Genomic DNA, 23213 nt, shown 5'->3' on the forward strand with positions numbered 1-23213 from the left:
AAGAAGAAGACGAAGACGAAGACGAAGACGAAGAAGAAGAAGACGAAGACGAAGACGAAGACGAAGAAGAAGAAGAAGAAAAAAAAGAAAAAGAAGAAGAAGAACAAGAACAAGAAGAACAAGAAGAACAAGAACAAGAAGAACAAGAAGAGGAGCGGAGGAGGAAAGGTCAGAGATGAAATAGAAGTAAAGGAGATAAACAAGAAAAGAAGTTAAGACGGAAAACGAGATGACGAAGCAGGAAAGGAAAGAAGAGACGAGAAGATTGAGGGACTGAGGGAGGGAGAGAGAGAGGGATGGAGGGAACCTGGCACGGAAATGTCTAGAGGCCCAAAGCGATAGAAAACGAGACACGGTTCAGGAAAAGTTGCCATAAGGGGCGAAGTCATGCGAGAACCCGGGGCATCGAGGACCGTGAGAGGCGTGGGGAAGGAGAGAAGGGGAAGGAAGGAGGGGAGAGTTGTAGAGTGGCAGAGAGGTGACCTGGAGAGGTGTTCAGGAGCCGACACACCTTTGCCAATGCGAGAAGGCGGTGTTTTGTTCCCCAGGTCTTTGAAGCGAGGACGAAGGCTAACACTTGACTTGCTAACTTTTCTGGGAGGTATTAATTAGGCAACAGAGAACGATGCCAGGTTATAAGGTTGTTCTATTTGTGGCTATTCGGTGGTGTGAATAATTTATATATAACCTTGGAATTCACTCTAAAACTCACTCATTGACTCACATACACACTCACTCGCTGACTCACTCCCACACTTATGAACTCAATCACTCACTCATTCACCCACTCGTTCTCTTACTCATCTTAATTTACTAACTCTCTCACTCATTCATCATTCAGTTACACACCCACCAACACACTCACTCATTATCTTACTTACTTACTCATTCACTCATTCACACAATCTCATTTACTCACTCTTTTTTCACTTAGTCATACATCTATTCAAACATTAGCCCACTCACTCACTCACTCATTATTCATTTACATACCCATCCACTCACCAACGTATCCACCCACACACCTCTCTGTTAAATTATTCACATTCTTCATCAGTGAATCGGTCTAAGAGCCATAAAAGTGAATAATACAATACACTCCCACCCACACAGTTGCACCGTAAACCGACTGAGAGACTCACTCGTTGAAGTGCCTCGCCAGTCACTCAGTAAGGCACCAGACATATTTGTAGGTCAGTGCGTGAAGATTAAAGTACTCACCAGGCCACAGAGAACGTCCGTAGACCGACATTAAGTACTCCATCATCCAATCTGAGGGATCAAAAAAGCTTACTTAGACATTTATTAAGTAACCGAGTAAATGTCAATCCGCTAAGACTTTTAGAAAATACGTCAGCCGGTCGATAACAAATTCGGTCACTCAATCAACAGAAAAAAAAGTAGTCGGAAATTGCAGCAAGAAAAATAATTATTAATTGGCAAGAGTCAGTATCAAAACACTTCCATGAAATTACGAGGAGGCAAACATACATCTTCAAAACAGTATTCAATAAAAAATAGATAAATAAAGGTCAAAAAGCAGCTTCTAATCACAATTTATTACGTTGTGGACACCAAATGAACGTCAACTATTCTGAGAAGCGCAAAACGAGGAACTCTGTATGTGTGCCGCGCTGTCCGGTCAGTCAGACAAAAATCAATTAAGTTAGTCATCCAATCAGAAGGCCAAATAGCCTCTAAAGCAGAGCAATCAACAAAAATAAAATAAAGAATTGGATCCCGTCCACTGGCGACTCTAATGCTAATCCCCTAGTTTTTACGACCCGTTCCGAACGCTAAAACATAAAACATGAAAGGAAAAGGAAAAAAACGATCAAACGAAAGAAAAAGAAAGATTAAACGAATGAGAGAACGAACGGAAGAAAAAGAAAGGAAGACAGTAAGAAAGAAACTCAGAAGAAACCCTTCAAGCCAAAATATCAACAGCAACCACCACAACATTACCACCACCAACAACAACAATACCACCACCAACTCCACCACCAACAATACCACCAACATCACCACCCACCACCAACAACACGACCAACAGCAACAGCAATAAAAGAAACAGCGACAGGACCGTTCCACCAATCACCCAACCAGAGAGGCAGTCAACCATACATACACCTCTCAACCGTAGTCACAGCAAGCCTCCTCGACAACCACTCAGTCTGCGGACATACAAATGAGGCAGCGGCTAAACGAGACAGCCAACAACAAGCGTGGCGCGTCGTCTGCAGCGGAGCCCGAAGCCAGTCAAAGCGCGGATTAAGTCAAGGTCGCCGGCGTGCAGAGTGTAAAGGAAAAAGAATCGTATAAACAAACATGGCAAACAATAGAAAAGATAACTGTTGGATCTCTTGCTTACACTTGCGGTGATCAATTTCTTTTTTTCTTTTCTTTTCAAACCACCAAGTTGCACGTTTGTTTGTTTGTTATTTTTGTTGTTTCTGGTACTAAGGATGTTGTTATTATTGTTGAAGAGGATGATGTTGTTTATATATTGTTGTTGTTGTTGTTGTTGTTGTTGTTGTTGTTGCCAGTGTTATCAATGTTGTCGTTCTTATTATATTCGTTGATGCTATTGTTGATGATGAACTTTTTGACACTCTAATTACTGTCGTCGTTCTAGTTATCGTTGTTGATATTTTTCTTGCTCTTATTAATGTTACTGTTGTTGTTATCGTCGCTATTGTTAATGTTGTGACGGGATGGAGGGGCATAGCCATATAGCTGTCGTTTAAATTTAATATAATGAGAATTGCCACTTTGCTGCATGCGCGATACGAGTGAAAAAATATATTGCATACGGTACATCCATTTCGGTTTAGTAGACAGGCGTCAACACCGTCATGTCAGCACCATAAAAAAATGATGACCGGGGAATGACGGTGATGATGACAGACAGGCGGAGCAATATACATCTCAGCCTTGACAGGTTTTCCACCTGCACATGGATCCCGTTGATACATTCATATTTCCAATTAAAACATAAGCCTTTATGATCGCTGTAACGCCGCGATCCTTTGCGCTTTTGCTGAATCGGGTTCCGAGGGGGTGGAGGGACAGGAGGAAGCGACAAAAAAATAATGTAAAAGCAAGGACGGGGGCGGAACGAAGGCGGCTCCTTGCGAAAAGTTTAAGGCTAATAACATGGAGTGTCTCAAGGAAACATTTTTAACAGTTGGTGGAACAGCTGCGTCATTATGATGTTGTGGAGTGACCGGATTACTTAAGAGCTGACTTAGTCTTACCAGTGGCGCCATGTGAGACATTTTTTTCACTGGTATTCTTTTAGTAACCAGTTTCTCACGACAACCACTGTAGTTAATGGCAGACTAAATTAGTATCATCTATTTGACCTCTTTCCCGGTGAGATATTATAATCATCAGCTACTGACAAAAAGAGTGAATATGATGTAGATGTGTGTGTGTGTGTGTGTGTGTGTGTAATTCACCACGGCCTGATAACGTGTTGGACTCGTAATCGCCAGCAGGAACCCTCCCGACATGAGCAAGTGCTCTTTATCGTCTATTTATTGGTACTGCCAGGACCTCACACACCACACACCCCATCCCCCTTGCTCAAGGGGGGACAGTAACCACTCCTAGCCATCGAAAAGAATCCGGCCTGAGCGGGTTCGAACCGACGCCCAATCAGACCGTGAAGCTTGGCAGCGCAGCACTCTAACCAGTTGCGCCACGGAGTGTGTGTGTCTGTGTGTGTGTGTGTGTGTGTGTGTGTGTATATATATATATATATATATATATATATATATATATATATATATATATATATATATATATATATATATATATATATATATATATATATATATAATAAACGGTTTATTCATAGGGTGTGCAGCCAGAGACTGAAAATTTACATGTTAACATGGATAAATAAGTGTACATAAAATAAATATCAGCTTAAATTGTACAATGTAAATTAATCTAATATAAATATGCATATAATTCGCTCTAATGGTTATTTGTTTTTTTATTAAATTTACAGTGGTAGGGATGGGGCTCTTCCTGTACCTTTCCGTCCTTGCATGGATAGGTATCAGCAGGTTGCTGTGTCTGACGGCATGGCGAGAGGGAGGCGCAGTGTCTGGAAGCAGGTCACGGTGGCGCGGGTGAGTTAATAGTTGTACCGCAAACTTTTGGAGGTGGTGCTGGTAGCGGTCTTGAAGTGTGGACAGGTGTAGGGCGTCAAGGCCCTCGTCATAGGTGGAGTAAGACGGGCCAAGGATAAGCCTACACGCACGCTTCTGCACCCACTCAAGCTGGCGGCGCTGGGTGGTGTTGAGGGATGGAAACCAGGATGGGAAGGCGTAAGTGAGCTTGGGGAGGATGAAAGTGTTATAGACTCCCACCAGCTCACGCGTGGGAGTCCCCAGTGACTTCAACTCCCTCAGAAGGTAGAGTTTATAGGAAGCTGAAGCGATGGTGCGGTTGACATGCTCCTCCAGGTCAAGCGGTTGTCAATGGTGACACCGAGAAGCTTGGTTGTCTCCACCACCTGGAGCGGAGTGCCGTTGATGGAGATTACAGGTGAAGGTGCGGCTGTTGTGGAGGTGGTGATGTGCATGAGGACTGTCTTGATCTCGTTGACAGGCACCTTGTTTAGCCTCGTCCAGTCCTGAAGGTCGTCGAGTGTGTTGTGCAGGTGGCTGTAGTCAGGGTGTACATTGTCAATGGTGCTCCCAACCGTGGAGTCATCGACGAATTTCCAGCGCGAGGGAGTGTTGATCATCGCGTTATTTAAGAGTATAAAAAAATAATGACAAAGGGTCGATTTTTGTGCCCTGGGGGATCCGCAGGTGAGGGGCTTGGGTGAAGAGGTCCTGCCTTGGAATCTGACAGCCTGGTAACGCGCGCTGAGGAAGCCAGCCATCCACGACACCAGGCTTGGGTGAAGCCCCAGGTTAATGACCTTGTTGATCACTGTGGTGTGATCAACAAGTGTGTGTGTGGTGTGTGGTGGAGAGGGGAAGGGTTGGTAATGGGACTGATGGCGAGGGGAAGGGTTGGTAATGGGACTGGTGGATAGGGGAAGGCTTGGTAATGGGACTGGTGGAGAAGGGAAGGGTTGGTAATGGGACTGGTGGAGAGGGGAAGGGTTGGTAATGGGACTGGTGGAGAGGGGAAGGGTTGGTAATGGGACTGATGGAGAGGGGAAGGGTTGGTAATGGGACTGGTGGCGAGGGGAAGGGTTGGTAATGGGACTGGTGGATAGGGGAAGGCTTGGTAATGGGACAGGTGGAGAAGGGAAGGGTTGGTAATGGGACTGGTGGAGAGGGGAAGGGTTGGTAATGGGACTGGTGGATAGGGGAGGGATTGGTAAGGGACTGGTGGATAGGGTAAGGGTTGGTAATGGGACTGGTGGATAGGGGAAGGATTGGTAATGGGACTGGTGGATAGGGAACGGGTTGGAAATGGGACTGGTGGAGAGGGGAAGGGTTAGGAATGGGAATGGTGGATAGGGGACGGGTTGGTAATGGGATTGGTGGATAGGGGACGGGTTGGTAATCGGACTGGTGGAGAGGAGAAGGGTTGGTAATGGGACTGGTGGATAGGGGACGGGTTGGTAATGGGACTGGTGGATGGGGGAAGGGTTGGTAATGGGACTGGTGGATAGGGAACGGGTTGGTAATGGGACTGGTGGATAGGGGACGGATTGGTAATGGGACTGGTGGAGAGAGGAAGGGTTGGTAATCGGACTGGTGGATAGGGGAAGGGTTGGTAATGGGACTGGTGGATAGGGGAAGAATTGGTAATGGGACTGGTGGATATGGGAAGGGATGGTAATGGGACTGGTGGATAGGGGAAGGATTGGTAATGGGACTGGTGGAGAGGGGAAGGGTTGGTAATGGGACTGTTGGATAGGGGAAGGGTTGGTAATGGGACTGGTGAATAGGGGAAGGGTTGGTTATGGAACTTTTGGAGAGGGGAAGGGTTGGTAACGGGACTGGTGGATAGGGAAAGGGTTGGTAATGGAACTGGTGGATAGGGGAAGGGTTGGTAATGGGACTGGTGGAGAGGGGAAGGGTTGGTAATGGGACTGTTGGATAGGGGTAGGGTTGGTAATGGGACTGGTGAATAGGGGAAGGGTTGGTTATGGAACTTTTGGAGAGGGGAAGGGTTGGTAATGGGACTGGTGGATAGGGGAAGGATTGGTAATGGGACTGGTGGATAGGGAACGGGTTGGTAATGGGACTGGTGGATAGGGGAAGGATTGGTAATGGGACTGGTGGAGAGAGGAAGGGTTGGTGATCGGACTGGTGGATAAGGGAAGGGTTGGTAATGGGACTGGTGGATAGGGGAAGAATTGGTAATAGGACTGGTGGATAAGGGAAGGGATGGTAATGGGACTGGTGGATAGGGAAGGGTTGGTTATGGGACTTGTGGATATGGGATGGGTTGTTAATGGGTCTGGTGGATAGGGGAAGTCTTGGTAATGGGACTGGTGGATATGGGAAGGGATGGTAATGGGACTGGTGGATAGGGGAAGGGTTGGTAATGGGACTGGTGGATAGGAAGGGTTGGTAATGGGACTGGTGGATGGGGAAGGATTGGTAATGGGACTGGTGGATAGGGAAGGGTTGGTAATGGGACTGGTGGATAGGGAAGGGTTGGTAATGGGACTGGTGGATGGGGAAGGATTGGTAATGAGACTGGTGGATAGGGAAGGGTTGGTAATGGGACTGGTGGATAGGGGAAGGATTGGTAATGGGACTGGTGGAGAGGGGAAGGATTGGTAATGGGACTGGTGGATAGGGGAAGGATTGGTAATGGGACTGGTGAATAGGGGAAGGGTTGGTAATGGAACTGGTGGAGAGGGGAAAGGTTGGTAATGGGACTGGTGGATAGGGGAAAGGAAGGTAATGGGACTGATGGATAGGGGTAGGATTGGTATTGGGACTGGTGGATAGGGGAAGGGAAGGTAATGGGACTGGTGGATAGGGGAAGGATTGGTAATGGGACTGGTGGATAGGGGTAGGATTGGTAATGGGACTGGTGGATAGGGGTAGGATTGGTATTGGGACTGGTGGATAGGGGAAGGATTGGTAATGGGACTGGTGGATAGGGGTAGGATTGGTATTGGGACTGGTGGATAGGGGAAGGATTGGTAATGGGACTGGTGGATAGGGGAAGGATTGGTATTGGGACTGGTGGATAGGGGAAGGATTGGTAATGGGACTGGTGGATAGGGGAAGGATTGGTAATGGGACTGGTGGATAGGGGAAGGATTGGTAATGGGACTGGTGGATAGGGGAAGGATTGGTAATGGGACTGGTGGATCGGGGAAGGATTGGTATTGGGACTGGTGGATAGGGGTAGGATTGGTATTGGGACTGGTGGATAGGGGTAGGATTGGTATTGGGACTGGTGGATAGGGGAAGGATTGGTAATGGGACTGGTGGATAGGGGTAGGATTGGTATTGGGACTGGTGGATAGGGGAAGGATTGGTAATGGGACTGGTGGATAGGGGAAGGATTGGTAATGGGACTGGTGGATAGGGGTAGGATTGGTAATGGGACTGGTGGATAGGGGTAGGATTGGTAATGGGACTGGTGGATAGGGGTAGGATTGGTATTGGGACTGGTGGATAGGGGTAGGATTGGTAATGGGACTGGTGGATAGGGGTAGGATTGGTAATGGGACTGGTGGATAGGGGTAGGATTGGTAATGGGACTGGTGGATAGGGGAAGGATTGGTAATGGGACTGGTGGATAGGGGTAGGATTGGTAATGGGACTGGTGGATAGGGGAAGGATTGGTAATGGGACTGGTGGATAGGGGAAGGATTGGTAATGGGACTGGTGGATAGGGGAAGGATTGGTAATGGGACTGGTGGATAGGGTGGGAAGGATTGGTAATGGGACTGGTGGATAGGGGAAGGATTGGTAATGGGACTGGTGGATAGGGGTAGGATTGGTATTGGGACTGGTGGATAGGGGTAGGATTGGTATTGGGACTGGTGGATAGGGGTAGGATTGGTATTGGGACTGGTGGATAGGGGTAGGATTGGTATTGGGACTGGTGGATAGGGGTAGGATTGGTATTGGGACTGGTGGATAGGGGTAGGATTGGTATTGGGACTGGTGGATAGGGGTAGGATTGGTATTGGGACTGGTGGATAGGGGTAGGATTGGTAATGGGACTGGTGGATAGGGGTAGGATTGGTATTGGGACTGGTGGATAGGGGTAGGATTGGTAATGGGACTGGTGGATAGGGGTAGGATTGGTATTGGGACTGGTGGATAGGGGTAGGATTGGTATTGGGACTGGTGGATAGGGGTAGGATTGGTAATGGGACTGGTGGATAGGGGTAGGATTGGTATTGGGACTGGTGGATAGGGGAAGGGAAGGTAATGGGACTGGTGGATAGGGGAAGGATTGCTGATGGGACTGGTGACGTGCGCTGAGGAAGTCAGCCATCCACGACACCAGGTTTGGGTGAAGCCCCAGGCTAATGGCCTTGTTGATCACTGTGGTGTGATCAACAAGTGTGTGTGTGTGTGTGTGTGTGTGTCAGAGAGAGAGAGAGAGAGAGAGAGAGAGAGAGAGAGAGAGAGAGAGACCAACCTAATTTTCTCACGTAATTTCAACAATTTCCTCATTTCACAACAATTGTTGCCAACTGGCTGCCTTAAACACCCTGAGAGGACAAAGGAAGAGGCGGAATGAAAGTGGTGTTGGAAGCAGAGCAAAGAAGAGAAAGGGAAAGCGGAGAATAAGAGAGTGGGAAGGCGGAATAGGAGTGACATTATATAATATCGAAATGAGAAACAGTAAGACGAGATAAATGCCACAAGTTAAAGAAAGAACATAGGCAGGGAAGAGCTGGTGGAAGAAATGCAGGAGGAGGTACAGTCGACGATAGAGAGTAGTGTCACGGTTTTCAGAATGTTTAGCCTGGTGGCGGTATCTGGCAACTATACCACGGTGGCGCATTCACTGGTGATGTTAGTGACGCGTATCAGTGTGTACAGTGTGTGTGTGACCGTGAAATTATAATATTGTATAATATTATATCATATTATAATATAATGTAGTTAGAAATATACCAGATTACATGAATTCAATTTAGAAATGCGATAATGAATGTCTTTTACGTGATGATGATGATGACGACGAGGTAAAACATCACGAACAGTCTGAAACACTTTTTCTTATTAAACTTTGAAACTACCGCGTGCAATGCTGTCCTTCACAGAGGCAGGCAGTGACTAATGCTCCTTACCATCAAACAGCAAATAGGCTTGAGGGTCTGTTTAACTCGCAGCCTTAATTCCCGTCACTATAAAGCCTCAAAGACAATTCAGATCATCAAAAATCTAAAATCATTTCTCCGTGAAGATTACGTAATATCTAAGTATAAATACGTGTGTGTGTGTGTGTGTGTGTGTGTTGAGTGCGAGCGCAGAAAAGCCCGCGGTCGACGACGCCATCATGTGAACGCTTATAGCCTTTTATTACGTATAATTTTTTTAATTAAGAACAAGATCTCGGCTGTCAGGGATTTATTTTTTAAGTTAAAAGGCATAACAGTCTCCCTTAATAAGTGCAGTATATTATTAAATGTATCATAGTTTGATAAACAACTTAGAATTGCTCTAGACTAAATTTGACCGAAACTAAAAGCTCGTGTCAAAATGTAGCGACAGAGCCTAAAGAAAAATATTTATTAAGCGTTAGCGACGGGCACTTTTGATAAATATCTACCTTACAATTATGTAGAGTGCACCTGTGACCACCGATCACCACAACAGTACGATTTCGATAGGATGTAATAATTTTCATGTCGCGTGGAGGGGTTGCCAGGTGTCGCTTTCTGAACGAAACTTACTGGACAGTGTGACACTACTCTCTATAGCCGACTGTACATGTGCAAGTATGTGTTTGTGATTTATTTTTCCACTGTGTAAAGTCATTTATAACACTCAAGTGACTGTGATGGCATGTTGGGCGGAGTCTGTGCCTGGCGCGAGGTAAACAGACTGTTGAGATGGAGAACACTGCCTCTTCTGACGCTTCTGCAGTCATAGCTCATGCTTCATTATGTACAATGCAGCAGCACAGTCTTCTAAAACCTAGCTCAATATCCTTCCGATTTATGGTAAACTGGCTGAAGAGATGCTGGCGCGGTGTTTGTTGTTGTTGGAGCGCGGCGTCAACACAACAGTTCAGGGTCAATGCTGTGTGATGCACAACATTGTTGTTTGGTGATATCACCAACGAAAACAAGCAACATGTTGGTAGAAACTTGCCCTGTGTGACGCCGCCTTTAGCAGGAGCCAGGATCTCACCCAGTGCCAAGGATAGGGAAAGTTTGGCCGCGTGCTGCGGAGCCATAGAACAGGAGAGGTTGGCCACTCCATCACAGGCGCCACGTTGTTATCAGAAAAGCCAAGCGAAGTGTAAATGGATTTGACAAGGAGTTTTGGGCATTTCCAGGGGTAGTTCCCTCTGGTAGTTTGACCCTTCCGTACCATGAACCCAAACAAACACTCTTTAAAACCCGGTTATTCTCCTTTTTTGTCTTTGGAAAAAGTTGATCTGAGAGGTAGAAGCGTCTGAGAGTAACGACCCTTGAGTTTGTGGTGGGAGAGAGCCCATTACCGTGGGACACAGGGCCAGTGTGACATCCGGGTTGCCTCAGTTTACCTTCCTTTTTTGTTCTCTCATCATTGTGCTAACTTTGACACTTGATGTGGCACTAACAAGGCGTGAATAATACGTGCATGGCTGAAATTTTATACATGTTGCCTTAAATAACGGCTCCTTGAATCTGGGTGCTGCGGTAACTACATAGGTAAGAGGTAAAGTTGGGGTCTCCGCAATAGCTGCGCGTGGCCTCAGTGCTCACTGGGGAAACCTGCGGAAGGTAAACTGTGGTAAACTGTTAACTAAGGATGCCACTAAATGCTGTAATACTCAGGGCCGGAGACAAACCGGCATTGTGTGTGTACAGTCTTAAAAGAAACATAACTCTCTCGAATCTAAACCGGGGCCGCAATCACCGTGTTCATAAGTGACATATTTGAATGGTTCACGGTCTCCCAACTTCAATATTTATTTTGATTTTGATTTTTTTCAAAGAAATTGATAAGAGAAACAGCAACACATTATCACTACTCTGTTGTCATTTCCTTCAATACAACAGCAGCGATTCTTGCAACTAATTCTTCTGTTACCACCGAAAGGGTCCACAACGAGTCACACCTACAAGCTTTCCTTCTCCTAAGCTTTTTAACAACCTTCGGTGGCGTCACAGCAGCTTCCCGTGAAGGTAGTTTTTCTTCTTTCTCTGTTACTGTGATTTCATTCGTTTCATTGGCTGGCAGAATCTCCTTTGTTATCTCTGTTCGTTCTACTCTCAGAGGTCCATCGCCATTTTCTGTAACATTCTTAGTCTCCACAGAAGCCTCCTTAATGGTTTCCTGTGAAGGTAGTTTTTCTTCTTTTTCTGTTACTACAACTTCATTCGTTTTATTGCCGGGCAGAATCTCCTTTGTTATCTCTGTTCGTTCTGTTATCAGAGGTCCATCGCCATTTTCTGTAACATTCTTAGTCTCCACAGAAGTCTCCTTAATGGCTTCCTGTGAAGGTAGTTTTTCTTCTTTTTCTGTTACTACAACTTCATTCGTTTTATTGCCGGGTAGAATCTCCTTTGTTATCTCTGTTCGTTCTACTCTCAGAGGTCCATCGCCATTTTCTGTAACATTCTTAGTCTCCACAGAAGTCTCCTTAATGGTTTCCCGTGAAGGAAGTTTTTCTTCTTTTTCTGTTACTTCAACTTCATTCGTTTTATTGCCGGGTAGAATCTCCTTTGTTATCTCTGTTCGTTCTGTTATCAGAGGTCCATCGCCATTTTCTGTAACATTCTTAGTCTCCACAGAAGTCTCCTTAATGGCTTCCTGTGAAGGTAGTTTTTCTTCTTTTTCTGTTACTACAACTTCATTCGTTTTATTGCCGGGCAGAATCTCCTTTGTTATCTCTGTTCGTTCTGTTATCAGAGGTCCATCGACATTTTCTGTAACATTCTTAGTCTCGAGAGAAGTATCCTTAATGGTTTCCCGTGAAGGTAGTTTTTCTTCTTTTTCTGTTACTTCAACTTCATTCGTTTTATTGCCGGGCAGAATCTCCTTTGTTATCTCTGTTCGTTCTGTTATCAGAGGTCCATCGCCATTTTCTGTAACATTCTTAGTCTCGAGAGAAGATTCCTTAATGGTTTCCTGTGAAGGTAGTTTTTCTTCTTTCTCTGTTACTAAAGTTTCATTCGTTTTATTGCCGGGCAGAATCTCCTTTGTTATCTCTGTTCGTTCTGTTATCAGAGGTCTATCGCCATTTTCTGTAACATTCTTAGTCTCGAGAGAAGATTCCTTAATGGCTTCCTGTGAAGGTAGTTTTTCTTCTTTTTCTGTTACTACAACTTCATTCGTTTTATTGCCTGGCAGAATCTCCTTTGTTATCTCTGTTCGTTCTGTTATCAGAGGTCCATCGCCATTTTCTGTAACATTCTTAGTTTCCACAGAGGTCTCCTTAATGGTTTCCTGTGAAGGTAGTTTTTCTTCTTTTTCTGTTACTTCAACTTCATTCGTTTTATTGCCAGGCAGAATCTCCTTTGTTATCTCTGTTCGTTCTGTTATCAGAGGTCCATCGCCATTTTCTGTAACATTCTTAGTCTCCACAGAAGTCTCCTTAATGGTTTCCTGTGAAGGTAGTTTTTCTTTTTCTGTTACTTCAACTTCATTCGTTTTATTGCCTGGCAGAATCTCCTTTGTTATCTCTGTTCGTTCTGTTATCAGAGGTCCATCGACATTTTCTGTAACATTCTTAGTCTCGAGAGAAGTCTCCTTAATGGTTTCCTGTGAAGGTAGTTTTTCTTCTTTTTCTGTTATTACAACTTCATTCGTTTTATTGCCGGGCAGAATCTCCTTTGTTATCTCTGTTCGTTCTACTTTATGAGGTCCATCGCTCTTTTTCTGTAGCGTTCCTACCTCCACAAATGTCATCGTAATGCTTTTCTGTGAAGGTAGTTTTTCTTCTTTCTCTGTTACTAAAGTTTCATTCGTTTTATTGCCGGGCAGAATCTCCTTTGTTATCTCTGTTCGTTCTGTTATCAGAGGTCCATCGACATTTTCTGTAACATTCTTAGTCTCCACAGAAGTCTCCTTAATGGTTTCCTGTGAAGGTAGTCTTTCTTCTTTCTCTGTTACTAAAGTTTCATTCGTTTTATTGCCGGGCAGAATCTCCTTTGTTATCTCTGTTCGTTCTACTTTATGAGGTCCATCGCTCTTTTCTGTTGCGTTCCTCCCCTCCACAAATGTCATAGTAATGCTTTTCTGTGAAGGTAGTCTTTCTTCTTTCTCTTATGAGGTCCATCGGTCCTTCCCTCCACAAAATGTCATCGTAATGCTGTTCTGTGAAGGTAGTCTTTCTTCTTTCTCTGTTACTAAAGTTTCATTCGTTTTATTGCCTGGCAAGAATCTCCTTTGTTACCTCTGTTCGTTCTACTTTATGAGTTGCGGCTTTATCGTCCTTCGGCTTTTTTCAGTGGCATTGGTAAGAGGCTGTACTGCTTCCTTCTTTATAACAACTTTTCGTTAATTTCATTACCCTCTTCCTCCGTGACCTTTTTCACGTCCACTTTTTGTGTTAGGGACCCGCTGTTTGAGTGGTTTCCGTCAGAGTTTCCCCTCTGTGACAGATTTTCGCCGCTTTCTTTTTACCTTTCCTCATCAATAACAACCTGTGTTTCCGTAGTCTTTGATACATTTCGCTACATTACGTCAGTTTCTGTAGTCTTTCAACGACTGTCTTGTTTCCGGTTACATGCCCCTGTTTCATCTGAATTATTATAGACTTTCCTCTCCACGGTCTTGATGGTGTCATTAGTGCCACTGTCCATGCTCTTTAAATCAGACAATTTGGGTAAATCGTTGAGTCCCCCCTCGTCAACTTTCTGGCGAGGGTTCATAACGGCTTTCTCCAGGGTACCGGAGGCCGCCTTGTCGTTCGGGAGCCCTGCGGAGTTCGCTCCGCCGGCCAGCGGCAGGCTGCTGCCGCTCAGATTCCCCAGCAACAAGAAGAGCGTGCACACTGCGAAGAGCGACATAATTGTTGACTGTGAGGTTATGAAATTAAAAAGAATTACGGTTTTGTAAAACCGCTTGTCAGCTCAGGGATTGAAAACAGAATGGCCTCCTGGACGCCGACCGGCAGGGAAAAAATCTCTGTGGTCTTCCTCCCCCGTAGGATGTGTTTTGGTAGAACAGGGAGAGTCGAAGGAAAAGAAAGCACACACACACACACACACACACACACACACACACACACACACACACACACAAGATGGCAAGGAATTCTGATGTCAAGTCTGGTGTGTGTGTGTGTGTGTGTGTGTTTTACGTTGTTGCCTAGTGTGTGTGTGTGTGTGTGTGTGTGTGTGTGTGTGTGTGTGTGTGTGTGTGTGTGTGTGTGTGTGTGTGTTTTACGTTGTTGCCTATTGTGTGTGTGTGTGTGTGTGTGTGTGTGTGTGTGTGTGTGTGTGTGTGTGTGTGTGTGTGTGTGTGTGTGTGTGTGTGTGTGTGTGTGTGTGTGTGTTTTAAGGAGGATGCGAAGCTCAGGGGTCCGTTACAAGGATGGTTAACGTCACTTCTCTTGGAACTTCCTCTTCCCTTCCCTTCATCATTGCATCTCTCTCTCTCTCTCTCTCTCTCTCTCTCTCTCTCTCTCTCTCTCTCTGTTTTTTCTCCTTCCTTTCGTTCATCTACTTCCATTTCTTTGGCTCTTTCCTTCTCATTGCTGTGTTTTTATTCATACTTCACCATTATCTTACTCATCAATCTTACTATATTATTTTTCCCTCTCCTCCAGTCCTACCTATGAAGAGTAATAAAAGACAACGTATAGGAACAAACGACACATAATTGCTCTTCCACATAAGTACACTGGTAGAGGTTCTGTTCGTCCCAAACTACTTTGTTACCTGGAGTGTTTCAAAGTCCGTTTCATAATTTGTGTTCTTCCATTTGCTGCGATTTGCTCTGTTTGGAAGCTTCGTGACATGGTCGGAAGAAATGGAAAATCATCTGTATCTATCTATCTATCTATCTATCTATAACGGGGCATACTTGTAGCTGCTCGCTGAAGTTAGGTTGATTGAAGATCTGGGTCGCTTCCCGCATCAGGAGGGTCACTACATTGTGCGTGGCGGGTAATGGTGACACAGGGCGCCTAATATAGATGTTCAGACCACTCAGACCCCTATGGTCCAGACTACGTAACGTAGTCAGTCCTTAAACCTAAATGAAACTTATAAATGGACACCAAGACTCTGGATTTCTGCCTTAGCGAATATTAAGATGGAGGAAGTGGCGATTGAGTTTGAAAACGAATCAGTCGTGTTGCACTGAATCAATGAAGGTGAAGTTTGTTCCATTTCCGTATTACGACGTTGGTGAAGAAACAAAATGATGCAGTTTGAGTTTGTTTACATTTAAATCTTGTGCCAGTATGTCTGGCTCGAGAGTGTGCAGATCATAAACAATTTGGATTTGTCCACAAGTTATTAAGTATTTTGAAACATTCGATCAGTATCCCACTGGAGTGACGTGTCTCTAGCGATCGCATGCAGAGAAATAAAAGCGTATAAGGTTTGATGCTCAATGTAGAGATCATCTCTGTTAACCTATGTGAAACGTCTACTATAGTCTATGTCTTTCGCATAGCAGGAGACCAACACTATACCGCATATGGTGAGGTCTGTCTAAACTATTGGATAATGGTAGTGATATATATATGTGTTTTGAAATGAAAAATCCTTTAATGAAGGCCAACGTTTTTTTGGATTTTCGCTGCATCAATGCACAGCTCAAAATATGAGAGAGAGAGAGAGAGAGAGAGAGAGAGAGAGAGAGAGAGAGAGAAAGGAGAGAGAGAGAAAGGAGAGAGAGAGAGAGAGAGAGAGAGAGAGAGAGAGAGAGAGAGAGAGAGAGAGAGAGAGAGAGAGAGAGAGAGAGAGAGAGAGAGAGAGAGAGAGAGAGAGAGAGAGAGAGAGAGAGAGAGAGAGAGAGAGAGAGAGAGAGAGAGACTTATTAAGGCGGCGTCACACTGGTCATATTTCTCCCAACATGTTGCTCGTTTTTGTCGGCGGTTGGGCAAAATGAACAACCACCAACAAGATTTGGCGGATCGGGAAGGAAGGACAACGGTTGGTTGGTTGGTTGGTTGTGAGAAATCGGGGTCAAATGACATTCGTGCTATTAGCTGTAAATGTAAATTGAAAATCAATCATCGTACATATTTACTCAAATTGTCAACTGTAAAACTCCAAAAACCGACGTACAGTCGACGATAGAGAGTAGTGTCACGGTTTTCAGAATGTTTAGCCTGGTGGCGGTATCTGGCAACTATACCACGGTGGCGCATTCACTGGTGATGTTAGTGACGCGTATCAGTGTGTACAGTGTGTGTGACCGTGAAATTATAATATTGTATAATATTATATCATATTATAATATAATGTAGTTAGAAATATACCAGATTACATGAATTCAATTTAGAAATGCGATAATGAATGTCTTTTACATGATGATGATGACGACGGGGTAAAACATCACGAACAGTCTGAAACACTTTTTCTTATTAAACTTTGAAACTACCGCGTGCAATGCTGTCCTTCACAGAGGCAGGCAGTGACTAATGCTCCTTACCATCAAACAGCAAATAAACTTGAGGGTCTGTTTAACTCGCCTGTAATTCCCGTCACTATAAAGCCTCAAAGACAATTCAGATCATCAAAATCTAAAATCATTTCTCCGTGAAGATTACGTAATATCTAAAGTATAAATACGTGTGTGTGTGTGTGTGTGTGTGTGTGTGTGTGTGTTGAGTGCGAGCGCGGAAAAGCCCGCGGTCGACGACGCCATCATGTGAACGTTTATAGCCTATTATTACGTATAATTTTTTTTTTTATAAAGAACAAGATCTCGGCTGTCAGGGATTTATTTTTTAAGTTAAAAGGCATAACAATCTCCCTTAATAAGTGCAGTATATTTTTAAATGTATCATAGTTTGATAAACAACTTAGAATTGCTCTTGACTAAATTTGAACAAAGCTAAAAGCTCGTGTCAAAATGTAGCGACAGAGCCTAAAGAAAAAATATTTATTAAGCGTTAGCGACAGGCACTGATAAATATCTATCTTAAAATTATGGAGAGTGCACCTGTGACCACCGATCACCACAACAGTACGATTTCGATAGGATGTAATAATTTTCATGTCGCGTGGAGGGGTTGCCAGGTGTCGCTTTCTGAACGAAACTTACTGGACAGTGTGACACTACTCTCTATAGCCGACTGTACATGAATGTAAAAGGCCATAGTAAAGTGAGGGATATGAGAGGATGTGCCTTGAAGAGGAGGACATCAATGAAAACAAAGAGTTAAAAGTGGTTTAAAGAATAAAACAAAGATGTGAGAAAGAGAAGGAAAAGCATCGTTGAAAACAAAATTCGCTGAGCTCTATAGGTCAAGAATTTTGACTGCAAAAATAAACGAAGAAAATCTAAAATGTGAAATATATGAAAATCGGAGAGTAGAGATTATGGACTTATTTTAATATTGCTTATATAAGTCAAAAAAGACAATGCAGAAAAGAGAAAAAGAGAAAATATATGGAAAGTAGTGTGTGTGTGTGTGTGTGTGTGTGTGTGTGTGTGTGTGTGTGTGTGTGTGTGTGTGTGTGTGTGTGTGTGTGTGTGTGTGTGCGCGCGCCTTTGTGTGTAAATCCCTTCATCAAAGGGTTACGTCGCTCTGTGGTCACCATCAGCAAAGATTACCCTTTTTAGTAACCTAATGTGTGCAGAGAGAGAGAGAGAGAGAGAGAGAGAGAGAGAGAGAGAGAAAACACAAATCCAGTCATGAACCCAAACAACTTAACGTAACATGCATATACGACTTATACGTATACAAATATATATATATATATATATATATATATATATATATATATATATATATATATATATATATATATATATATCTATAATACACACACACACACACACACACACACACACACACACACACACACACACACACACACATACACACACACATATTTACATTTGTGCACAGTATCATAAAATCCATATTCATACATGGTAATCATAGATACATTTAAAGCTGCATACACAAAATTTATACCTAAAGAAAAGACAAAATCAGGAATAAAAACAACACAGCCAGACAGGCAGAAAGACAAAAGACAGGCAGGCAGCCAGGCAGGCAACTGAGGCAGGCAGGAAGGCAGGAAGACAGGAAGCAAGACAACCAAAAAGCGAATACAGTGAAAATCAAAGCCTTATCGTGTGTGTATGTATGTAGTGTGCCTTGTATATATATATATATATATATATATATATATATATATATATATATATATATATATATATATATATATATATATATATATATATATATATACTTACAAAAATTAAATCACATATATCATCATACATTGACTCGTTTCATATACCTGAATTAAACACCTCAAAGCCGCCTCACTCTTTAGCCCCCGCCATTGTCATCATCACCGCCGCACACCTAATGACCGCCGCTGTATATTCACGGCGCAATAAATCATAATGCCGTGTTTCCGTACTGATTATGGCGGTAAATGAGATAAAGTACAAATTAACAAGCCCGCACGAAACTCTATACAGGTCTTTCTCACCTGTATATTCATTCGCCCGGCTCCTACCGTTTGTTGGTGGTATGTAAGGATTCTGAAAACTCCGAGTCAATCCCTATCAACTAATATTATCTGGGTATGTGTAATTTGTAAGGTGAGGGGAACACCGAGGCAAGAGAGCATTAGGGATGATTATTTCAACACAATGCACGATCAGCAGCAATGAGGAGATTATGCCATGGTTGTGGGGTCAATGCTGAAATGAACCTTCCCGCAGCTCTCATCTCCATCTGAATAATGCGTTTGATACGGTAGAAAATGTCCGGTAAAGTTATATGAACATCACTAAACCACATCTCAAGCACACTATCATCTATATCTTCCTAAAATAGAGATTGAAAGGATGGAAAATGCCGGCAAGGTTAAGGGGCCAAATTTAATACCATCCTTACTACGGCTTCTATCTCCATTTCCCTGATATAAGAGTCTGATTGGATACAAACCCCCGGTAAAGTTATAAAACCAATACTAAAACTAATCTTAAACCATTAGTAATCTCTATCAACATGATATAAGAGTTTGATAAGAGTAGAAAACGCCAGTAAGGCTTTAGGACCAAAACTAAAACCATCCCTACTGCGACTTTCATCTTTTGCATGATGAAGAAATTTGATGGGATTGAGAACGCCGGTAAAGTCATAGGACCATTATTAAAACCTATACTAACACAGCCACTACCTCCATTTACTCGATATAATAGTTTGAAAGGACAAAAAGCCAGGTAAGGTTATAGTAGGCCAACACTAAAACCCACTCTGAAGCCTCTACCACTTTTGTTTTCTGGATACCTGAGCTGACGCGGCGGCAAAGACCATTCACGCGTGGCTTCCCTCCCTCGCTGCAGGCTCCGGAATTGCTTTTACCTCAAACTACTGCCCTGTCACCACCTGCACTATTCAATTATTAGTATTGGCTACATAATAAAGTGTAGGTATTAACAGTTAATTCGAAGAACGTTAATGTAATCACAATAAAAATGCAAAAAATTACTGTTTTATTCGATGTGCAGCGGAGCGTGTAATCCTCCTTTACGCACGCACGCACGCACACACACACACACACACACACACACACACACACACACAATGAAAGAGAGAGAGAGAGAGAGAGAGAGAGATTTTGTCCTGAATAATATATAAGAGATTAGGTCACGTTCTCATAAGTTATTTATTGTTATTACGTTATCATTGTGGTGAAGATGTTAAGTGTGTGTGTGTGTGGGGGGGGGGTCACTTTATTACTACTGGTGGAGGCAAAAGATAACTAGCACACAACTTTTATTACTGTCACACACACACACACACACACACACACACACACACACACACACATACACACACACACAAGATGAAAATAACCCTTACCAAGAAGACACCAAGAGCAACCCAATCAACAATAAATATATAAATAAATATTAAAAAATGAGATATTATAATGAGTCCGTTCCTCATCAGCTAATATAGATCGAGGGCACATTAATTGGTGCATCAGCTGCCTCCCATTCCATGTACAGAAAAAATTAAGATGGAATAATGAAATGACCTCTCTTCTGGGTTTCCGTTTTCTTTTCTTTGTTTGGGCTATGTTTGAGCTGCCTCCTTGCTGTAAAAATTGTGTAATTCACAAAATCCAAGGAAAGACATTATAAAGAGAACCAGTTGAGAAGAGAAGCGAGAATAATGGCTAAATGATCCCCTCCCCTTTCCCAATAGATACTCATTGCATCTCTGCCATGACAGTCTTCCTGCAGCGGCCTGAAAAGCTTCGAACTGGAGTGCAAGAATCCAGAAAACTTTGGTCCTCATTAGCCATGAACAAACGAGGCAGCAACATCCCCATTTTCTTACCAATTCGTTCAATAAAACAAATTTAGAACTCATTTCTTTCCTTCGCAGCACAACACGTCATTTCCAGGCGAATGGAAATCACTGCAACAAGAAGAAATATTAATTTATATGATTCAGACAACCTTAATGACTCTTGATCCTTACTTAGTCTTCCATGAGAGGAGGTTGGAGGAGAAGGAGGGCAGGGGTCTGGGAGGGGGAGGTTAAGGAGGCAAAGATAGAGTGAGTGGGAGGTTATGTACAAAGGAGAAACAGGGACAAGAAGGAGAAGTAGAAAGGAGGAAAGGTACTGGGGAAGAAGGGATTGAAATGGGAGGTGAGATGGAGGCTATACGAGGAGCAGGGGAGAGAGGAGTAGGGAAGTGCAAAAGAATGGGTAGTGGTAAAGGAGGGGGAAAAAAGGTGGAGTGTGAGGTTATATAAAAAGAAGAAACAGGGACAGAAATAGGAAGGAAAGTGGCAAGGAGACGATGGGAAATGTGAGCAGGGACTGAAGGAGGAGGATTGAGGGGGACGTGAGAAGGAGGAAGGGAAGTAGCGAGGAGACGATATGGTATGGAGAAGGGATTGAAGGAGAGGGATTGAGGGGAGACGTGAGGAGGAGGAAGAGATGTAGCAAAAGACAGGGGAGCCAATGGAAAAGGGAATGAAATAGGGGGAGTGAGGTAGGATTACAAATATAGAAAAGGAACATGGAAAGAGTAGGAGGAGATAACAAAAAAAGATGCGGTGGGGAAGAAGTGGGGTTAAAGAAGGGACTGAGGGAAGGGTTAGAAAATAAAGAATAAATACATGAAAAGAGGGGAAGAAGGGAGGAAGTAGCAAGGGAGACGGTAGGGTGGAAAAGAAGAGGGGGATGGAACAGAGGGAGTGAGAGGGAGTTTCAATAAAGGAGGAACATGGAGAAAGAGGAAGAGGAGAATGGAGATGGGGGAATGCGAGACAAGAGAAGAGTGATGAAGGAGATGGAAAAGGAAGAGAAAACGGAAAAGTGATGATGGTAAGAAGAAAAGGAAAAAGGAAAGAAAGGAATGGGAGAAGAGAAACGGTGATGAAGGAGATGGAAAAAGGAAGAAGAGGGAAAAGGATGATGTAAGGGAGAAAGTGTGGGGTGGGAGGGGAAGAGTATTGCATATTCGAACCCAAATGACTCAAAGCTCTCAGTTCCAAGCTTCTGAGCGCACAGTGAATAACCCTGACGTATGAAATGAACCTCAAGGCTTCCCGCTCAGGAAAGGAACGAGAGAAAAACTACGATGGAGTGGAAGACAATTGCGAGAGAATAATGAAAAGCACGGAAGTATCGACGCGCCCCTTGTGATTAATGGAAACGAGACGTGTCGAGAACCATCAAATCAGGTGTGTTCTGACCCCACAACTTTACCTGCAAGAAGTGACCTCGACCTACATTACCTGTGCCTGATAACAATTGCATTTTCTTTTAAGTCTTTTCGTATACGATAAAAGGAGTTTGATTTTTTCTCGCCTCTCTCGTTTCTGTTTCTTTCATCCTTTCCTAAGACTTTCTGTTACTTTTCTTTCCTCATTCTCTCTCTCTCTCCCTCTCTCTCTCTCTCTCCTGACCTATCTCATTTCGCTTTCCCAATTAATAAACGGCCTCCTCCTCCTTCACCTCCCTCTTTCCTCCTCCTCCTCCTCCTCTTTACCTCGTTCAGTTAGTGTTTCGCTGACCTTTTAAGTTTTCTTCACAAAAGGTCTTCTTCTGGCCTCTTCATACTTTCAGCCAACATTTCATTTTGCATACCTGGTTGGCAGCAAAGAAATGTTGAATGCGGAGTTGCGAATGTTCTTAGCGAAGCTGCTTACAAAAATTCTCACTTGAATTTATGATTTCCATTAGTAACACAAACACGAGCGCATGCATAGACGCGCACACACACACACACACACACACACACACACACACACACAGCACACACACAGGCAATGAAATCAAACTATCCCAAGAAATATGTATCTTAGTAAAGGCAGGCGAGGGAAAAACGGACAGAAAAGACAGATAGGCAGACAGAAAGACAGACAACACACACACATACACACACACATAGGCAGGCAAGCAAGCATACAAAGATAAACGAAAAGGGTAATGCAAAACAAACAGACACACACACACACACACACACACACACACACACAGACTTAACAACAATCATAAAAGAAAAGCAAGCGAGAGACAAGAGAAAGAAATTGCCAGTGGAACAAAAAGGATCAAACAGCAAACGAGAAAATGGAACTACGGCCTACCAAGGAAGAGAGAGATTAAGTAAAAGAAAAATTGATGACAGAACGAGGAAGAGTGGGAGTAAGGCAGAAAAGATTGAATGAGGAAGAGGGAGAAAAGGAAGAAGAGGAGGAAAAAAGAACTGGATGAGGAAGGGGCGAAAGGAAGTGGAGGAGGAGGGTAAGGTAGAAAAGGGGTGGAGGAAGAGGAGGGGAGGCTAAGGTAAAAGAACTGGAAGAAGGGAGAAAAGAGGAGGAAGGAAGAGAGGAGGAAGGAAGAGGTAAAAGGACAGGATGGTGGAAAAGGGAGGGGCAGAAGCAGAAAAGTAAAGGTAAAAAGGATAGAATGG

General features: G+C 43.7%; 1 protein-coding gene and 1 long non-coding RNA gene across 51 annotated transcripts in view; one reads left to right on the top strand and one right to left on the bottom strand.

The window, feature by feature from the left end:
- Positions 1-1220: 1220 nt before the first annotated feature.
- LOC127004046 (uncharacterized) overlaps positions 1221-23213 on the bottom strand; it is a 71740-nt gene continuing 49747 nt past the window's right edge. Inside the window, exon 3 of the long non-coding RNA XR_007757595.1 lies at positions 1221-1272. This is a non-coding gene — a long non-coding RNA (uncharacterized LOC127004046). The remainder of the gene's footprint in view (positions 1273-23213) is intronic.
- Positions 10931-13505, top strand: LOC127004045 (uncharacterized). Of its 50 annotated transcripts, none has more exons than XM_050871304.1 (5): positions 10931-11623; positions 11783-12352; positions 12512-12670; positions 12827-12892; positions 13211-13386. In XM_050871304.1, the coding sequence occupies exons 1-5, from the start codon at positions 11449-11451 to the stop codon at positions 13300-13302; spliced, it is 1062 nt and encodes a 353-aa protein (XP_050727261.1). In that variant the 5' UTR covers positions 10931-11448; the 3' UTR covers positions 13303-13386. The 50 variants fall into 50 exon arrangements, 46 of the variants coding, with proteins under 46 accessions (XP_050727261.1, XP_050727260.1, XP_050727244.1 ...); XM_050871303.1 differs by lacking the exon at positions 12827-12892 and adding an exon at positions 12893-12985 and having other exon boundaries at positions 10934-11623; positions 12512-12736; positions 13304-13386; XM_050871324.1 differs by lacking the exons at positions 12512-12670; positions 12827-12892 and adding exons at positions 12419-12511; positions 12671-12736 and having other exon boundaries at positions 10949-11623; positions 11783-12259.

The sequence above is a fragment of the Eriocheir sinensis genome, chromosome 27 (assembly GCF_024679095.1).
Source record: "Eriocheir sinensis breed Jianghai 21 chromosome 27, ASM2467909v1, whole genome shotgun sequence".
Classification (NCBI taxonomy): Eukaryota; Metazoa; Arthropoda; class Malacostraca; order Decapoda; family Varunidae; genus Eriocheir; species Eriocheir sinensis.

Excerpts from the sequence above, each read along its gene's own strand:
- LOC127004045 (XM_050871274.1), top strand. The coding sequence starts at position 11,449 with ATGGTTTCCTGTGAAGGTAGTTTTTCTTCTTTTTCTGTTACTACAACT. Across the intron at positions 11,717-11,875 it reads TGTTCGTTCTACTCTCAGAG|GTCCATCGCCATTTTCTGTA; the intron begins GTCCATCGCCAT and ends CTGTTATCAGAG. Across the intron at positions 12,353-12,511 it reads TGTTCGTTCTGTTATCAGAG|GTCCATCGCCATTTTCTGTA; the intron begins GTCTATCGCCAT and ends CTGTTATCAGAG.